Source organism: Rattus norvegicus, chromosome 15 (genome assembly GCF_036323735.1).
Source record: "Rattus norvegicus strain BN/NHsdMcwi chromosome 15, GRCr8, whole genome shotgun sequence".
Lineage (NCBI taxonomy): Eukaryota > Metazoa > Chordata > Mammalia > Rodentia > Muridae > Rattus > Rattus norvegicus.
In genome coordinates, this window is record NC_086033.1 from 1,713,934 (window position 1) to 1,732,917 (window position 18,984).

The following is an 18,984-nucleotide window of genomic DNA, read 5'->3' on the forward strand; positions in this document are numbered from 1 at the left end:
TTGTATATATGTATGTACATATGCACATACATATACATGCATGCATACATATGGAGCCTAGACAGAGAGCATTAACTTGCTGTTGAAAAGAAATAATGAGTTCTAATTCAGGTAATGTAGCTCAAAATTTACTGCCATATTTTAAAGTGCTCATGAAAAATGAAATTATCCTAAAGCTCCCTTGGTGAAAAGGCTGAGTGAAATCGCCGGCACTGACAATGGCACTGAGCCTGGCTCAATTAAGATCAAAGGAGCAGAGGACTGTGCATTACTGATGACGCCCTGCCTGTTTGATCCCCTAAGATGCTCTGTGTAAGACACCGAGGAGGAATGAAAGAGCAAAGTGTCCCAACAGTGTTTGGGGCCACATGGGAAGGCCTGCCCTACTATGCTATCGATATGCCATTTGTCATAATCCAAGTGACAGAGAAGATACATATGGATGGAAGAAAGTGTACTTGAGTCCCTTAGAGTAGTCTGAACTGACAGTCAAAATGGTGGCAGACAAAAAATACTTCCTGGGTGCAGGGCTAATAACAGTTTCCAAGCTGGATCTAAAGGTGTGTATAAATGTCGACATTTTTCAAATTTTTAGGTGGAAAAAACAAGTTCTAATCCTCCTGAATGCAACTTTTAGGGTAAAGAATGCCTCTAAGGTAAAGGTACCTCATTTTATCTGACTGGAAATTGGACTTTTTTTTCCTTCTGAATATCTAGCACTCAATAAACCAAATGTTTAAGGAAAGGAATACCATCATTTTTCTCTTTCTTTGCTCTGTTTCTTACTTTCTTTCCTCCCCCCTCCCTCTGACAAATGGTTTCTCTGTGTAGACCTGGCTGTCCTCAAACCCTCCCTGTAGACCAATCTGCAGATCTTAAGCTCAGAGATGTGCCTGCCTCTGCCTCCCAAGTGTTGGGCTTAAACACTATTTAAACACTTAAACTTCCCGCTACTTAACTGAAATTTATCTGCTGAGCAAAATTCCCTCTACACACACACACACACACACACACACACACACACACACACACAAAGAGTGAGAGAGAGAGAAAGACAGAAAAAGAGACAGAGACAGAGACAGAGAGACAGAGACAGACAGAGAAAGAGACAGACAGAGACAGAGACAGAAAAAGAGAGTGCTTGCTTCGGCAGCACATATACTAAAATTGGAACGATACAGAGAAGATTAGCATGGCCCCTGCGCAAGGATGACACGCAAAGTCGTGAAGCGTTCCATATTTTTTTAACGGATATTTATAGAACATTCTATCCGAAAGCAAAAGGATATACCTTCTTCTCAGCTCCTCATGGTACTTTCTCCAAAATTGACCATATAATTGGTCAAAAAACGGGCCTCAACAGGTACAGAAAGATAGAAATAATCCCATGCGTGCTATCGGACCACCACGGCCTAAAACTGGTCTTCAATAACAATAAGGGAAGAATGCCCACATATACGTGGAAATTGAACAATGCTCTACTCAATGATAACCTGGTCAAGGAAGAAATAAAGAAAGAAATTAAAAACTTTTTAGAATTTAATGAAAATGAAGATACAACATACCCAAACTTATGGGACACAATGAAAGCTGTGCTAAGAGGAAAACTCATAGCGCTGAGTGCCTGCAGAAAGAAACAGGAAAGAGCATATGTCAGCAGCTTGACAGCACACCTAAAAGCTCTAGAACAAAAAGAAGCAAATACACCCAGGAGGAGTAGAAGGCAGGAAATAATCAAACTCAGAGCTGAAATCAACCAAGTAGAAACAAAAAGGACCATAGAAAGAATCAACAGAACCAAAAGTTGGTTCTTTGAGAAAATCAACAAGATAGATAAACCCTTAGCCAGACTAACGAGAGGACACAGAGAGTGCGTCCAAATTAACAAAATCAGAAATGAAAAGGGAGACATAACTACAGATTCAGAGGAAATTCAAAAAATCATCAGATCTTACTATAAAAACCTATATTCAACAAAACTTGAAAATCTTCAGGAAATGGACAATTTCCTAGACAGATACCAGGTATCGAAGTTAAATCAGGAACAGATAAACCAGTTAAACAACCCCATAACTCCTAAGGAAATAGAAGCAGTCATTAAAGGTCTGCCAACCAAAAAGAGCCCAGGTCCAGACGGGTTTAGTGCAGAATTCTATCAAACCTTCATAGAAGACCTCATACCAATATTATCCAAACTATTCCACAAAATTGAAACAGATGGAGCACTACCGAATTCCTTCTACGAAGCCACAATTACTCTTATACCTAAACCACACAAAGACACAACAAAGAAAGAGAACTTCAGACCAATTTCCCTTATGAATATCGATGCAAAAATACTCAATAAAATTCTGGCAAACCGAATTCAAGAGCACATCAAAACAATCATCCACCATGATCAAGTAGGCTTCATCCCAGGCATGCAGGGATGGTTTAATATACGGAAAACCATCAACGTGATCCATTATATAAACAAACTGAAAGAACAGAACCACATGATTATTTCATTAGATGCTGAGAAAGCATTTGACAAAATTCAACACCCCTTCATGATAAAAGTCCTGGAAAGAATAGGAATTCAAGGCCCATACCTAAACATAGTAAAAGCCATATACAGCAAACCAGTTGCTAACATTAAACTAAATGGAGAGAAACTTGAAGCAATCCCACTAAAATCAGGGACTAGACAAGGCTGCCCACTCTCTCCCTACTTATTCAATATAGTTCTTGAAGTTCTAGCCAGAGCAATCAGACAACAAAAGGAGATCAAGGGGATACAGATCGGAAAAGAAGAGGTCAAAATATCACTATTTGCAGATGACATGATAGTATATTTAAGTGATCCCAAAAGTTCCACCAGAGAACTACTAAAGCTGATAAACAACTTCAGCAAAGTGGCTGGGTATAAAATTAACTCAAATAAATCAGTTGCCTTCCTCTATACAAAAGAGAAACAAGCCGAGAAAGCAATTAGGGAAACGACACCCTTCATAATAGACCCAAATAATATAAAGTACCTCGGTGTGACTTTAACCAAGCAAGTAAAAGATCTGTACAATAAGAACTTCAAGACACTGAGGAAAGAAATTGAAGAAGACCTCAGAAGATGGAAAGATCTCCCATGCTCATGGATTGGCAGGATTAATTTAGTAAAAATGGCCATTTTACCAAAAGCAATCTACAGATTCAATGCAATCCCCATCAAAATACCAATCCAATTCTTCAAAGAGTTAGACAGAACAATTTGCAAATTCATCTGGAATAACAAAAAACCCAGGATAGCTAAAGCTATCCTCAACAATAAAAGGACTTCAGGGGGAATCACTATCCCTGAACTCAAGCAGTATTACAGAGCAATACTGATAAAAACTGCATGGTATTGGTACAGAGACAGACAGATAGACCAATGGAATAGAATTGAAGACCCAGAAATGAACCCACACACCTATGGTCACTTGATTTTTGACAAAGGAGCCAAAACCATCCAATGGAAAAAAGATAGCATTTTCAGCAAATGGTGCTGGTTCAACTGGAGGGCAACATGTAGAAGAATGCAGATCGATCCATGCTTATCACCCTGTACAAAGCTTAAGTCCAAGTGGATCAAGGACCTCCACATCAAAGCAGACACACTCAAACTAATAGAAGAAAAACTAGGGAAGCATCTGGAACACATGGGCACTGGAAAAAATTTCCTGAACAAAACACCAATGGCTTATGCTCTAAGATCAAGAATCGACAAATGGGATCTCATAAAACTGCAAAGCTTCTGTAAGGCAAAGGACACTGTGGTTAGGACAAAACGGCAACCAACAGATTGGGAAAAGATCTTTACCAATCCTACAACAGATAGAGGCCTTATATCCAAAATATACAAAGAACTCAAGAAGTTAGACCGCAGGGAAACAAATAACCCTATTAAAAAATGGGGTTCAGAGCTAAACAAAGAATTCACAGCTGAGGAATGCCGAATGGCTGAGAAACACCTAAAGAAATGTTCAACATCTTTAGTCATAAGGGAAATGCAAATCAAAAGAACCCTGAGATTTCACCTCACACCAGTGAGAATGGCTAAGATCAAAAACTCAGGTGACAGCAGATGCTGGCGAGGATGTGGAGAAAGAGGAACACTCCTCCATTGTTGGTGGGATTGCAGACTGGTAAAACCATTCTGGAAATCAGTCTGGAGGTTCCTCAGAAAATTGGACATTGAACTGCCTGAGGATCCAGCTATACCTCTCTTGGGCATATACCCAAAAGATGCCCCAACATATAAAAGAGACACGTGCTCCACTATGTTCATCGCAGCCTTATTTATAATAGCCAGAAAATGGAAAGAACCCAGATGCCCTTCAACAGAGGAATGGATACAGAAAATGTGGTACATCTACACAATGGAATATTACTCAGCTATCAAAAACAACGAGTTTATGAAATTCGTAGGCAAATGGTTGGAACTGGAAAACATCATCCTGAGTGAGCTAACCCAATCACAGAAAGACATACATGGTATGCACTCATTGATAAGTGGCTATTAGCCCAAATGCTTGAATTACCCTAGATCCCTAGAACAAACGAAACTCAAGACGGATGATCAAAATGTGAATGCTTCACTCCTTCTTTAAATGAGGAAAAAGAATACCCTTGGCTGGGAAGGGAGAGGCAAAGATTAAAACAGAGACTGAAGGAACACCCATTCAGAGCCTGCCCCACAGGTGGCCCATACATATACAGCCACCCAATTGGACAAGATGGATGAAGCAAAGAAGTGCAGACCGACAGGAGCCGGACGTAGATCGCTCCTGAGAGACACAGCCAGAATACAGCAAATACAGAGGCGAATGCCAGCAGCAAACCACTGAACTGAGAATAGGTCCCCCGTTGAAGGAATCAGAGAAAGAACTGGAAGAGCTTGAAGGGGCTCGAGACCCCAAAAGTACAACAATGTCAAGCAACCAGAGCTTCCAGGGACTAAGCCACTACCTAAATACTATACATGGACTGACCCTGGACTCTGACCCCATAGGTAGCAATGAATATCCTAGTAAGAGCACCAGTGGAAGGGGAAGCCCTGGGTCCTGCTAAGACTGAACCCCCAGTGAACTAGACTATGGGGGGAGGGCGGCAATGGGGGGAGGGTTGGGAGGGGGACACCCATAAGGAAGGGGAGGGGGGAGGGGGATGTTTGCCCGGAAACCGGGAAAGGGAATAACACTTGAAATGTATATAAGAAATACTCAAGTTAATAAAAAAAAAAATAAAAAATAAAAAAAAAGAAAAAGAAAAAAAAAGAGAGAGGAGAGACACAGATACAGAGAGAACCCTGAAAATCGCATTTTAAACTCTTTTCTTGCATACTTATTTAAGTGAATCAAGTTTCTGGGAATGTTGGGAAATCAACACAAGGACTCACACATGCCAAGCAAGTATTCTGACACTGAGCTGCATCTCGTGCCTGAGCCTGCTTTTTCTTCTTTTCCTTATACGTTTGGGAGGTCGGGGGTCTGGAAATAGAGCTCCGGTACCTTGAACATGCTAGGCAATCCCTCTATCTCTGAGACAGCCTCAACTTTTTGTTTTCAGCTTTACGCAGATGTTTCTTTTGATTGAGTTGGATACCCCAAGACCAACCTAGATCAGGCACTGTTGCATGCTATCCACCGACTTTGCTCAGGATTAAGACCCAAGTATCCCAGACCCTGTTGTGTCCTTCAGCTTTTGTGAGTTTTCTCCTCTATTTTTTTACCTTTCAACTTTTCTCAACCACTGGTAATAAAATATGATTTGGAAATAAGGAGAACTCCAGAATAGATGGGCCTCCTTCTTTATCTCCCATGCTAATGTGTTGCTAATATGCAGAAGCTAACACCCAACTATTAGCTTCAAAATGATGTCATGGACATAGAATGTCTTATCCATTCTGTAGATTTACCTGTCACATAAGAGGCTTGGTTATCTACAGGTCTAATTCCTACAATGTGATGTGTCCATGGACCATTTCCAAGCAAGATAGATCTCATATGTGCATGCATGCACACATACATACATACATACATACATACATACATATAGGCAAAACACTCACACATAAAATAAAAATAAATAGATCTCAAAGTATTTCAAAGAGTTGTCAGGCTGGCACTATGCACATGACAGATGTCCATGGTTCTTAATTTCCATCCTCATGACTAGCAATCACAGAAAGGAGAACCTGTCATAGCCAAGACTCATAAACTTAAATCCACTTCTTGATACATAGATCTCAGATCCTCTAGGGGAAAGAATCTTTTGAGCAAGAACAGGCCAAAAGCCTTTTGGGAATAGTGGGACTCATAGTCAGGACAGTCACTATGGTATCTCTGATACCATTGGCCTTCTTTTCATATTGGCCTCATCACCCGATCCTACATCCTCCCAATACTCACACACACACACACACACACACACACACACACACACACACACACACACACACACAACCACCCTCACCACCACTACCAATCTTTTCCATAATCCTAGACAGAGAAGGCTCTTAATTCCATCTTGTCGACCCCACTGGCTACCTAAGCACCAACACTAGGCTGCATACTCTCAGTTTCATGTGACCTCAAACCAGGTGACAAGCCCTGTTCAACACAAAGCTCTACTATTTCCTTTCCTCCCACACCCATGATCTCAAAGACCACACTGCTCAACCATTCCTGCCATGCCATCCTCACCCTCAGAGGAAGTCACAAACTTGGCCTAACATATGGAGCTTTCAATTGTCTGATTCCTCAGTTTCTGCATAGCCTATACTTGTCACCAAAGGGCTCAGAATGGACTCACAATATCAGGATGAAAAATCACACAGTTCACTTGCAGCCTTTGTTCTATTGTTCTCCCTGCTCTTTTGGTCCAACCTCTAGACCTATGCAGATCTGGTTTCTGAAACTTAAGATATAACAACTGAAAGATCTCAAGGTTTGAAGTTGACTGTCCTGAAGTGAGATACACAAGGGTAAATTCACAAGTTTCAGGGCATGGACAAACACAAGGAACACCTTCATCATCCCTCTGTTCCATGAATATGTAGATGTATGTAATTTCCAATTATCAGCTTCCTCAATTATAGATTGGAGACAGGGGAGGGGATGTTAAAGAGACATGTATTAAATAAATGCCTAGTTTGTAACTTAAATAGTTAATAAAAATACTCCAGTAGACAGTGACTACTGAGCAAAGCTATGTACTCTTTGAACTAACACCAAGAAACTTTCTATCCATTTACATAATGTACTACTGTGCAGCCGGGCAGCTCTTAGACAGGCCTTGCTATCTTAAGTAGCATCAGGAAGGCTGCAGGAGTTACAGAGTGCAGTCATCTCACTGAGTGGATGGGAAGATGAATCATTCAGATTCTTCAACCATACTCTGCTAAGCTCAGTCCTGTATAAGCATTCTGTCCATTAGCACAGGTCTACAGTAGACTAAAGGTTTTGCTTCCAGTTTATGGGTTGGATCTAGATTTGCTCAGTGTGCACCTCTTGTTATTTTCTTAGTTGATGGCAAACTTACAAAGGCAGTGAGTAGAAACACTTGCTTTAGGTCTTGACCTAGAATTGATAAGTTGTCACTTCTGTTCACATATCATTGGACAAAGCATTAATGCCAAGGTGAAGGTCAGTAAATAAGAGAAAGGCATTCTTCCCATACAGGAGTTTCCACAGCAAGGACAAAGATAAGGACACCATTGATTTTGGGCAGATACACCCTGACATACTTCTCCCAAATGTTGGGTTCCAGACATAATGCAATTTCCTAACTTTTTTATCTCATCTCTCATGTTTAAAGAGTCCTATTTACTTCTATGACCCTCGTGTCTTAGGTCTATTCAAATATCTTTGGACAAAATGATCATTTCAGAAAGCAGATGGCAGGGAAAGTAAAAGCAGACTATGGGGATATTGTGAAAACTATTGGCTCCATTGGCAACATAATGCTGTTTCCTGGGCTTGGAGTCCATACAGAGTGGCCTCTATGGCGTGCTTAGAGGCTTTTAGAAACATTTATAATTTGTATCATTTTCCTCATTTATAATGACTAATACTATTTGTCAATGTCCTCACAGGATGTAGAATCTCCAACAAAGCAAATATCTGCATAAGATAGTAATAAACTTTCTAAATTATGTGAATTGAGGTAGGAGAACCCACCATAAATGTGAGCAGTACCATTACATGGGTTGGGGGTTCTAGACTAAGGAAAAAAGAAAGAAAAAAAGGAAAGAAGGGAGAGAGAGGGGGGATGCTAAATATCTATATTCATCTCTTTCTTCTCCCTCACTGTGAATGCATTATGTCCAGCTACCTCAAACTCTGACCATCATGCCTTCTCCACTCTGCTGAACTACAATCAAAAACTGAACTAAAACAATCCTCTGTTTTCTTACTTTGTTTTTGTCTGATATTTTGTTACAGCAGCAAGTAAACCCATACATCTTCATCGTGAGCTTCAGATCTCCATCCAAAGGCAATGTTTCTTCTATTGCATTTCTTTGCTTTCATGTCATTGCTACACTAATGCAAGGCCCTGAAAATTGCTTCCAAAGACCAAGGCTCAGAAGACATTTCCTCAAGACTGGGGATGCCATGGTGTGAACAAACAGAAAAATACAGAATCCATCAGAGATTTCTCCTTCAAATGAATGTGATAAATGGTAAAGTCATAAACAATAATGTAAAATAAACAAACCACAAATGTTTGGCTTTCAAAGCTGTTTCTAAACATATTGCCTAAGCATTTTCCAAAAAAGAAATTAATTAAAATTTTTCCTTCTCTTTAAAAGCAGCTAAAAATAGAACGTGAGTGTGCCTGAAGACAAGAAATAGAAAGAACACAGAAAACATGATCAGTTAGGTAGTTAGACATGTCCAGAAAATCAAATGACAGGCTTTCTTCTGGATATTTAGCACTGCAGAGAACTTTGAACACATATTGGCTAAATATCTAGTTAACTACATACAAATATCTACTTAACTACAAATTACAAAATGTGTTTATGAGAAGGTCCAGATTTATGTAAAATGCAGATTATGTGTTCATAATTTTTATAAATCTTGAGGTAGGCTTTAACTGACTTTTAATTTTAATTTTTATTGATTGATTTATTTTATGTGTATGGATGTTTTGCCTACATGGATATATTCGTATCATATGTGTGTCTGATGCCTGTAGCGGCCAATACAAGGTGTCTGATAGATGCCTATCTACAGAACTGGAGTTACAGACCACTGTAAGCCATCATGTGGCTGCAGAGTCAAACCCAAGTCCTCTGGAAGAGGATTCAGTATTCTTAACTGCTGAGACATCACCCAGCCCTTTGAGAGCTTTTTTACGTTTGCACTTGGGTTAAATGAGGATAACTGAAGTGATCAAAGACATATGCACATTATTTTAGAATAACATAGAATTTATGGAAACATTAGGCATCAAAATAACCCAATGTCATGACAAAGAAAGCCACTAAGTAGGGTTCCACGAACGGGCAAATAACTAACATGGCAGCTGCTACAACGGGGAGAAATTCTTCAGTTTTATAGACTTGTAGAGGCCCAAACATACTTCTAAGAAAAGCTACTTCATAATTTTTAAAGTACTGCTGGAAGAAGGTGAGTTCTGATAGGAGGAAAAGTTGGGGAACACACTCAGGAACTGGTTGCTAAAGTTGTAAACCACACCTTCGCCTCCCCTGGAAGTGCTGCCCAATGGGAAAGCTGTGAGACAGAGAGCACAGTGACCCATGTCTTCTCACCACAGTAAAGTCTGGGTAAATATCAAGAACAAATGTCCAACTCAGAATCTGTCGCTTTGTCCAGTTCTCAGGCCTAACTCACCACCTACTGCAAAAGTTTTTTCTCCTTCTTCAGCTAACTGTGCTCCAACCAACTGATGTGCAGACTTTAGAGATGACTTTCTTAGTGTGCTTTGCTGTCTGTGGTTCTTGTTTCTTGTAAGAACTGAGCCCCTGCTATAGGCCTAGCATCTGAGATGAGAGTTTGAAGAAAACATACCCAGGTCACAGCTTCAAGGAGCTGGTATCCCAGAAATGGTCAGCTTCCTTAGACCAACAAGAAGCAGGCTTCCCTTATGTTCACGTCCTGTCCTTACCCTGCATTGCCTTTCTCATAGAAACACCTAAACAAAGATGAGAGGCATAAAACTGACTGTACATAGGGAAATTTGTACCAAACCACAAATGTGAAGACTGGGGCAGTTATGGGAATGGGTGATTCTTGGACACAAGAAACTATCAAGGTGTAGTTTAGAAAGAGAACTGAACATATTTCCAGGCAGGTGCACTGAAGTTTATTCTTCTACCAATTTACTTGTCCTTCCCTTTCTTTTTCTCCCCTTCCCTCTTTCCTCTTCTCCCTCCTCACCTTTCTGAATATCTGAAGACATAATATACACTAAAACTCAAGCTAGAGAAAACTTTACACATATATAAGTCATACATTGTAAGTGGTGGGAATCCAGACGTGCTACATGCGGAATGTAGAATACTAGTTCACACCAAGACTCAAACATAAATATTAACCTCACTTTCTCTATAAGGAAATGATCATAAAAACACAGGCCATGATTCTCATTCCAGTACCCCCTGCAGCTATGTCCCCTGTGGTTTCTCTAAGGTTCTTAAGATTAAACAGTCAGTAGCCAACTTTGTGTGTTTGTGCCTGTAAACAAGAGGGCTCGGCTTTAAATAATTATGTCAAAGAAATGACAACTGTGCTCTTTGCCAGAGCAGGGATGACTAATTACAAAGCCAGGACATAATTAAGCAATTGTGACTGTCGGGATGTTGAGCTGCTTCTCTGATGTGCAGGGCTGGTGTGTCGCCATCCGCACCCTCCTGGGCAGGCTTCTGTGCTCCTTTGATCTATATTCCCAGTGCAGCAATGGGGGTCATGGTCTGGTCATTCCAGATGCCTTTCACTGGGGGCCTTGCACTTCTCAGTATCTAGTTTGGTGCTCTCTCTGTTGATGGTGACATGATTCGATGGCCAATATTTGACAAGGCTATGGATTTTCTTTAAAATTCTGGAAAATGAGCAAATCCTAGCTGTCACAGGTCCATTAAGTGTACACACACACACACACACACACACACACACACACACACAGAAAGAGAGAGAGAGAGAGAGAGAGAGAGAGAGAGAGAGAGAGAGAGAGACTCATACAGAGAGTATGTATGCGCCCTGTATACACTTGTGTATTGTGTACCTGGAAGAACCCACTGAAGCATTACCTGTTTCACATGAATGAGAGCATCCTTCCATATAAAGATTCAAAAGACTGGCAGCTTTGAAACAACAGAAGCCAAAGAGCAGTCACAGAGGCAAAAATGTGTCATCAGGAGCGAGAACTAGAGAGAACTTGGATCCCAGTGTCCAGGCCTGCCAGGTACCAAATCAAACCTTGGTGACATAGAGGGTTGATTAGTTCCTGGCTGATTTTGCATTTGCGTCAGCGAGAACACCCAGCCTGCCCATTCCCCACCGAGAAGGCAAGGGCTGTGATTGGCGAGGCATTTTCCATTCTCCCAAATACTTTATGTCAGGAATAAAATGAAAACAGCTCCCCAAATCACAGCCTCCTTGATCATCCATCAGAACATTGTGCTGAATAAGCACAACGGGCCCCTGCTGCCCCAGAAAGGACAGACGCCAACTTGAGATTCTGATTCTGTTATGAAAAATAGGTCTTCAGCTAGTGTGTGCGGTGCAGCTCCAGCAATTTGAAGGGAGGAAATTGCTCTCCACTTAGAGGCCGACTCAAGGTGTGCACATGCCTCCCAGAACATACATATGTATATATACAGGCAGATATGGGAAATATATCTGCATAGGAACAAACATGTGTCTGTACACACAGCAAATAGGCAAGAAACAGCTGTCTGAATGCCAGTTTATTAATTCAGCAAAGAGCTCATTTGGATCCCTTCTGTCTGCAAGATGAATACCACTGTGTATCTCAGAAAACAACAGACAAAAGGGAGTCTTCCTCCATTTGGCAGGTGTGCAGTATGATAAACCAGTAACACCATGGAATCTTCTTGGGATCTTGAAGGATCATCACATGAAAACCCTTAAACAGAACCCCAAGGACCCTGGTTTGGGTCCTAACTACCTCATCAGGACCTTAGGCTTCTGACTGTCCCATATCCCTCAAGCACAAGGCAACAGAAGGGATTTTCTACTAGGAAATCTGGAGGCGCCACAGAAACAGAAGCCAAGATCCCCATGCTTCTTTGTCAGGGCCATTTTTGTCTCTCTCCTCAAATAATTAATGAGCATTTTTAAGTGTAATACAGTTAGTAAGGGCATTAGAGTCAATCACACAAACGTGCTAATTCTATAATTGATTGGAAGCTAATTGGGAACACCGAGGAGTACTTCTGCTCGTGTTGCTAATGACTCCGACGGCTGACGGCAGAGTTTTAAGGAACCCTTCCACATCATGCTCAAAGGCAGGAGGAGATTCCACCTCTCCCCATGCAGAAAAAACATTACATCCCCACCTGTCTTTCTCACTCAGGCTTCCCTGAGAAGTTTCAATTGTCCAAGACTCTCCATGGAAACTATCTCTCCCCAGGGCTAAAACAGCAGAGAGAGAGGAGACTGGCCCCATGTCAGACATAAGGGTACAATTCTAGCTCAGGAATTCATGACCCAGTGACCTTGATCAGCTCTACAAACTGCTCTGGGACTGAATCCCATCATATGTAAAATGTGTCAACGGGTCTGTCCTTCTATGTGTACGGGACTCAACATCAGGCACAGACAGACAGAATACAACATCCTAGGACATGGGCAGCACAGTTAGTCCTTCTTTGGCTTTCTATCAGCACTTTACAGTTTCCAATCTCAAAGCAAATGAGGGCAAGATAAAGAAAGATCTGCCCTGTGCAGTGTAGGCACGGATGTGGGAAAGGACGGATGGCCAGTATTTGACCCCAGGGTACCACAAAGACTTCGTCTGCTGTACTTGGCTGGGATTGGTGATGTTGGCTGTCTCTGAAGTCCTAAGAGAGAAGGAGAAAAAGAGAGAAAGGAAGGAAAAAAAGAAAGGAAAGAAGCCAGGAGATAAATTCTTTCATTTGGACAAAATGGCCAAAGCTGGAATAACTAAAGGCACTCATGTGCATTCTGTCAGGCCTGTGCTCCAATAAGGAGAACTGTTAACACTTTAATAGCTATGAAATGAATCACTCAATTAATTCTCCACATGCTGAAACAGGTAACAATACATTTATCTGCCAGAATTATACCCTCCATATCATATATTTCCACAACTGTTAGCAATTTCATTCAGCATAACAGGAAATCAGTCGCACCTCATGGATTCAGGGAAAGAAAGTGGCCTGAGGTCTGCTGCCAACAGCGTAACTTGATGGAAGAGGTTTCATTGTTCTGCTCTGTTTTGGCTTTGTTTGGCTTTGCTTCGCTGCTTAATCACTTCCAATACATGTACAGAGGGCTATAAGTCACTGGGTGAGGACAAACTAGACCTTCAGGATTCCTGTGCCAGCATTTTCAACATATAGCTGCAATCTCATAGGCAGTAACTAAGGAGCTCCACAGTGCTTCAGGGTAATGAAGTTTCTAGAAAGGGGTCATCATCAGGGTCACTGAATCTACTCCCTGGGCTCAGACTTCTTAGAAGGACCCAATGTCTCCCAGAGAGATTATTGCAAACATCCTTAAAACCTCCTTGTGTCTGAATCCAAGATTCCAAATCTACTCTCAAGAACTGTATGTAGGGAGCACGTAGCAGCCCCAGCTCAGATTGTGTGGAAACACTGCATACTGTGCTAACATCACCTCAGGGAACTGAAGAGCCTTCATCTCTGATAGAAGAAAATGACCCCCTTCTAGTAGCAAGAAACCAGAGCCCCCTCCAAATGGGTGAGAGGAATTGTATCCACATGAGAAACACAAAATTCTCAGTGCATTCCTTTTTTTGGCTCCAAAACAGAAGGAAGCATTGAGGGCACCTAAAATTCACCTGCTGAAGTTCGCTGAGCTTCATTCGTGTTTTTGTGTGTCTTAGTTATTTTTCTATTGTTCTGCTAAAATGCCTTGACAATGACAACTTTTCTACGAAAAGTTGTTTATTGCAATGCTTAGAGTTTCAGAGGGTGAATCCATGACCACCGCGACAGGGAGTATGACAGCAGGCAGGCATGGTGCTGGAGCAGTAGCTGAGGCAAGTAAGTGGCAACCTCAAGACCCACTCTCTTAGTGGCACATTCTTCCAACAAAGCCACATTTCCCAATCCTTCCTAAACAGTTCTACCACCTGGATGCCAGTATTCAAACACGTGAGCCTATGAGGGTCATTCTTATTTAAACCGCCAGGTGTGTTACAAATGAGTCTCCTTAGACTGAGTGATAGGAAGACCTAAATTATAGTCAATCAATTTCATGACTGGGCCAGCCCTATATCTATGATTGAACCCTGGTGTGAGATCACATCTACTGTGTAAATACATAGGAAGATATCACCCATGCTCTGCAGAGAAACCAGTGAAGTAAGAAATAAATTCCACATGAAAACCAAACAGTAGCAGCTCACCCACCTTGGGTTTCACCACATTCATGAAGGCCCCTCTGACCAATGCCTCCTCCCGTTCTTGTCTGGTGACTTTCTGGGCATCCAGAAACTTCAAATTAGGCAGCTTGTGCAGAACAAAGCACCTGGGACAAAAAGACACACACAACTTGAGAAAATTGGAATCACTGCCTCAGGGATGTTGGTGATAAGGCTGAACCTTGGGCTTTCAGGGTTTATATTTTAGCCACTGCCTCCCACACCCCCACTCAAAACATTCCCCAGGAGAAATGTGAAGGGCTATGCTTTATACAACATACAACCAAATTTGAGTTTCTGGCTCAAGGGTAGACACATACCTCATTAGATTTAGCCAGCCAGTAGGACCCTGTCATTGTATTCTTTTCTTTCATTCTAGGAAAAGGACCTTGCTTCAACATGGAAAGTCCTCAATCATACTATTCTAAACCAAATTAAAAAACAACTCACTTAAGATTTTTTTTCAGGTATGTACCTGCCATTCCTGGGATGCATCTATAGCATTCTCTTCATTGATACAATAGACTGGAAATTTTGAGCTGAGGCTGTATGTCAGAATTTCCCAGGTAGGACCTTAAATGAATTCACATAAGCTAGTTGGCTTTGGCATAGAAGTAGGGCATGCATGTGGCTGAGAGATGTTTCACTAAGGACTCAAGTGAGTCTCAAGTACTTTCTGTCATCGTTTGTGGATAATTTCAACAATGTGGCATGGAGATGATCTTTGACAAGAATAAATAGGAGGCAGAGGTGTTTCTAGTTTATTTTTCTTTAATATCCCCAAATACTCAGTTTCCTCTATTCCCTTTGAAAGATTATTTGTATTCATTATAGATCATCACAGAGAAGCCAATGGCTATGTGTGTGATAAATTGCCCTCCAACAGATGTGTATAAAGGGTATTGACAAGAAGACACACTTGACCAGGGTATATGTTCATAAATGTATAAGTGTATAGACACTGGCCTATACTTCTTGCCAGCAACAGGCACCATCCTAGTTACTTCCCATCAAGAGCACACTCCATATCAACCAAATGAGCAATTGTCCTGAACCTCTTTGCTTTAGAAGAGATAAACACCTAATACCAATAGCAATGAACAACCTCGAAAGAAACCTATCACTTCCTGCAGCCACCTCATAATTCTCTCATCTTCCAAGTCCCAACCTTAGGAAATATTCCTTCTCACCTCTAGCCCACACTACTTTCTTCATTCTAAATGCTCCTAGAATATATTGTCAGCATCCAGTCCAACATACTGCTGTTTCTGACATTTTCTTGCTGTTAAAAATGAATGTCCTTATCTAAGATACAATCTTCTCAAAGGTTTACCTTCATTTCATCTTGGAAACCAAAGCAAGAATGAGTTCAGTAGCCTATCCATTCATTTCAGCCACACAAATATTTCTTGAGTACCTACTATGTGCCATGCATGTAGGGATACAGAAGTGATTGTAATACCTCTCCATTCTCAAAGAAGTTCTTATTGTAAGGAGGAATACGACTAACTAGAAATCAGTGAGATTAAGTTAGGCACCAGAGTGGTTACGGGAAAACAGAGAACAGCTGAAAACTAAAGGGAAAAAGAAATATACTATCTCAAACAGGCTTCAAAAACCAAATTCAAAAGCAACTCACTTAGGATTTTATCAGTGTAGATGTTCCTGCACGTCCACTATGCATCCCTCCTCACTGGAGCCCAGGGTTCCCAGGGCCTCCTCTCACATCTACAGAGTAATTTCATAGCATCAAGTGACCTTTATAAGCTTATTCAGGTAAAAGACCTGCCCATCACTCAAGAGTGAGATACACCAATTTAAAGCCCCCTGCTCTCCACCCCGGACTTTTAAATTCGAAACATAGTAAAATTATTTTGCAATTAATTTCAATTAATTCTCTTATGAATTAGTATATTATTTCATGTGAGTGAGCAAGTGTTTGGACTTTGGACACAGGTCAAAGGCTAATGTCCCAGATCCCATTTTCTCTTCCCACTTTATTAAGGTGGGGTTTCTTGTTTTTGCAGTTCTTTGTACCGTAGGTTAGCTGCTCCATAAGCTTTTGGGATCATGTCTCTCTCTGCCTTGCATCTTCACATAGGGGTGTCCAGGATTACAGACATGTGCTATCAAGGTGTCAGGGGTGGAACTTAGGTCATCAGGTTTATGTGGGTCACTGAAATTCCTTTACAGTCTGTCTGAAGGCCAGAGGTCTTGAGATATCCCCAGTCTTTTTCTTCTTTTCTCCTACCCTCCATCCCTCCTTCCTGCTTCTTCCCTGGCCTCTGCTTTTCTTTTCTCCCAAAACCTGTCTCTCCTTAACCTCCACCCCCAAATACCTCTGATCTTATCCAAAATGATGCAAAGGGCTCAAGAGTTCTTTCTTACCCTTTAGCAGAATTCCCACCGGCCTCAGACTGTCAGAGAAAACTTCCATCTCCTGCTTATACAGGCAAAGCCTTGATGACAACAGATTCTTTCAAATAAAGACATGTACAGACAGAAACAATATGTCAGGAGTGACGCTCAAAGGAGTAAAGACACCCACTAAGTGTAGGGTGGGAAAAGATGAATATTCAGGTGAGGACAACATCAGTATTAGAAAATCAGCCAATGTTTAATGATGAAGTGAAAGATGCCTTCATGGGGCTGCCAGGAAGCACAGTGACAACAGACCGTGCATTGTCATTTCGCCTAGCTTTGGATCACAGCTCTGAAATCAAAGGAGCGAGACAGAGAGGTGCTGGCTTTTAAGCTAGTTAAAATTTTTTTGGATGACAAAGAGCTACTGTTTGCAGACGGTTCTTCTTAGAGTCAGAGAGACAGCCTATGACAGAGTCTGCCAATCATCCCTAGACTTCAGGTGACTACACTTCCATCCTAAGGGCCACCATGAATTCCCAGAGAAGTTTGAGGGACTTCAGGGTTACCCAACCTGTTAGGACCAGAATGCAGAGTCTGGAAGGATAGCAAACCAAGATAGGACACCCACTCTTAATAGACCAATTAAGGAGGCAAGTTAACATTGAGAAGCAGCGAAAGGAACCATATTCAGTGTGGAGGGGGATACAGGAACACTGGGTAATGGAACAAGAAGCTGCCATGATCCCTCAGGTCCATCTTCATGGTCCTAAGAGGATGTTTAGTTTTAAACAGGGCCAGAGGTATGCATAGCTAAGCAGTTCTGTTCCAAGGATGAAACCCATCTATCACCACTGTCTCAGCTCAGGTATCTCCTGCAATATGGGCTGACAAGCTGTGAATCTCTTCCAGAGAGACAACCTCCCTACTGGTTGGCACCAGGCTTCTAGGCTTTTTCTTCCTCTAGCATAAGCTTCCTAAGGAAATTCCAATGTCCTGGCATCCATAGCCTGATAACCAAAGGGGAGGGCACTAACGACTCTTTAGAGCATCTTCATCTCAAGTGCCCTGCAGGATGTTGCTCAGTTTGAGTTTGATCCCTCTGGTCCATAGTAAATGATAAATGACTCCTGAGAGTCATCCCCTGACCTCCACATGTGCTCTGTGGTAAGCATGTACCTCCAACTCATATCGTACACACACACACACACACACACACACACACACACACACACACACACCAATAAAAAATAAATAAAATTTAAACAGCACTAGAGTGACAACTGTAGTGAAGGACACTTTGTGGGTTTCCAGAAGACCCGAGTTTAGTTACCAGCATCCATGGTAGGAGTCTCCTAACAACTGGAATTGTAGCTCCAGAGCATCTGCAACTCTCTTCTCACCTCAGTGGGTACCCACACGTGTGTTCATATGCTCACACATATACTGAGACACATAAACAAAAATTAATATTTAAGCTCTTCAAAATGAATACCGCCATCCCTATCAGAATGGCTACACTAGGCAGACTTGTCCCCCTACAATCTACTGTTTCCTCAGGAATGCCTTCTTTCATTTATTTACACATCCAAAGAATAATCATTGAGGAGCGACTACCTGGGATGAGCAATGCAAGGCACTGAGAAGGTAAGGACACCCAGCAGAAGAACTCTGCTCTCAGTGCATCCGCCATTCTAATAGCATTTACATCCTAGCATAGTGGTTCTTGACTTTGAGCAGGCATCCTTGTGAGCCATGGGCTTGTTAAAGCACAGAGGCAGACGCCAGCCCATCCCCAGAGCTCCTTACTGAGGTGATCTGGACAGAGGCCTGGAATTTATGTTTCTAATAAGTTCCCAGGTGATGCTGTCACGGCTGCCATCCTGCTGCGAACCAATGTCCTACTGAAAACAACACCACAAGGACTAATAGTTGGGAAATTATGAGTGCAATGAGGCAGCCAGGAGTCTCTTTCCCAGTTCCGCTAAC

General features: G+C 41.7%; 1 protein-coding gene and 1 non-coding gene across 9 annotated transcripts in view; one reads left to right on the plus strand and one right to left on the minus strand.

The window, feature by feature from the left end:
• Positions 1-18,984, minus strand: part of Lrmda (leucine rich melanocyte differentiation associated) — a 1,059,015-nt gene that overhangs the window by 438,795 nt on the left and 601,236 nt on the right. For 7 of the 8 annotated variants that reach the window (NM_001109441.1, XM_063274633.1, XM_063274632.1 and 4 more), the window contains one exon: positions 14,624-14,741. In NM_001109441.1, coding sequence (NP_001102911.1) covers positions 14,624-14,741 — 118 coding nt within the window. Of the gene's footprint in view, positions 1-5,064; positions 13,067-14,623; positions 14,742-18,984 lie in introns of those variants that run through there. The other variant, XM_063274631.1, reaches the window with a different exon arrangement.
• LOC120097295 (U6 spliceosomal RNA) lies at positions 1,138-1,244 on the plus strand. Its single transcript, XR_005494505.1, has one exon. It is a non-coding gene; the product is annotated as a U6 spliceosomal RNA (small nuclear RNA).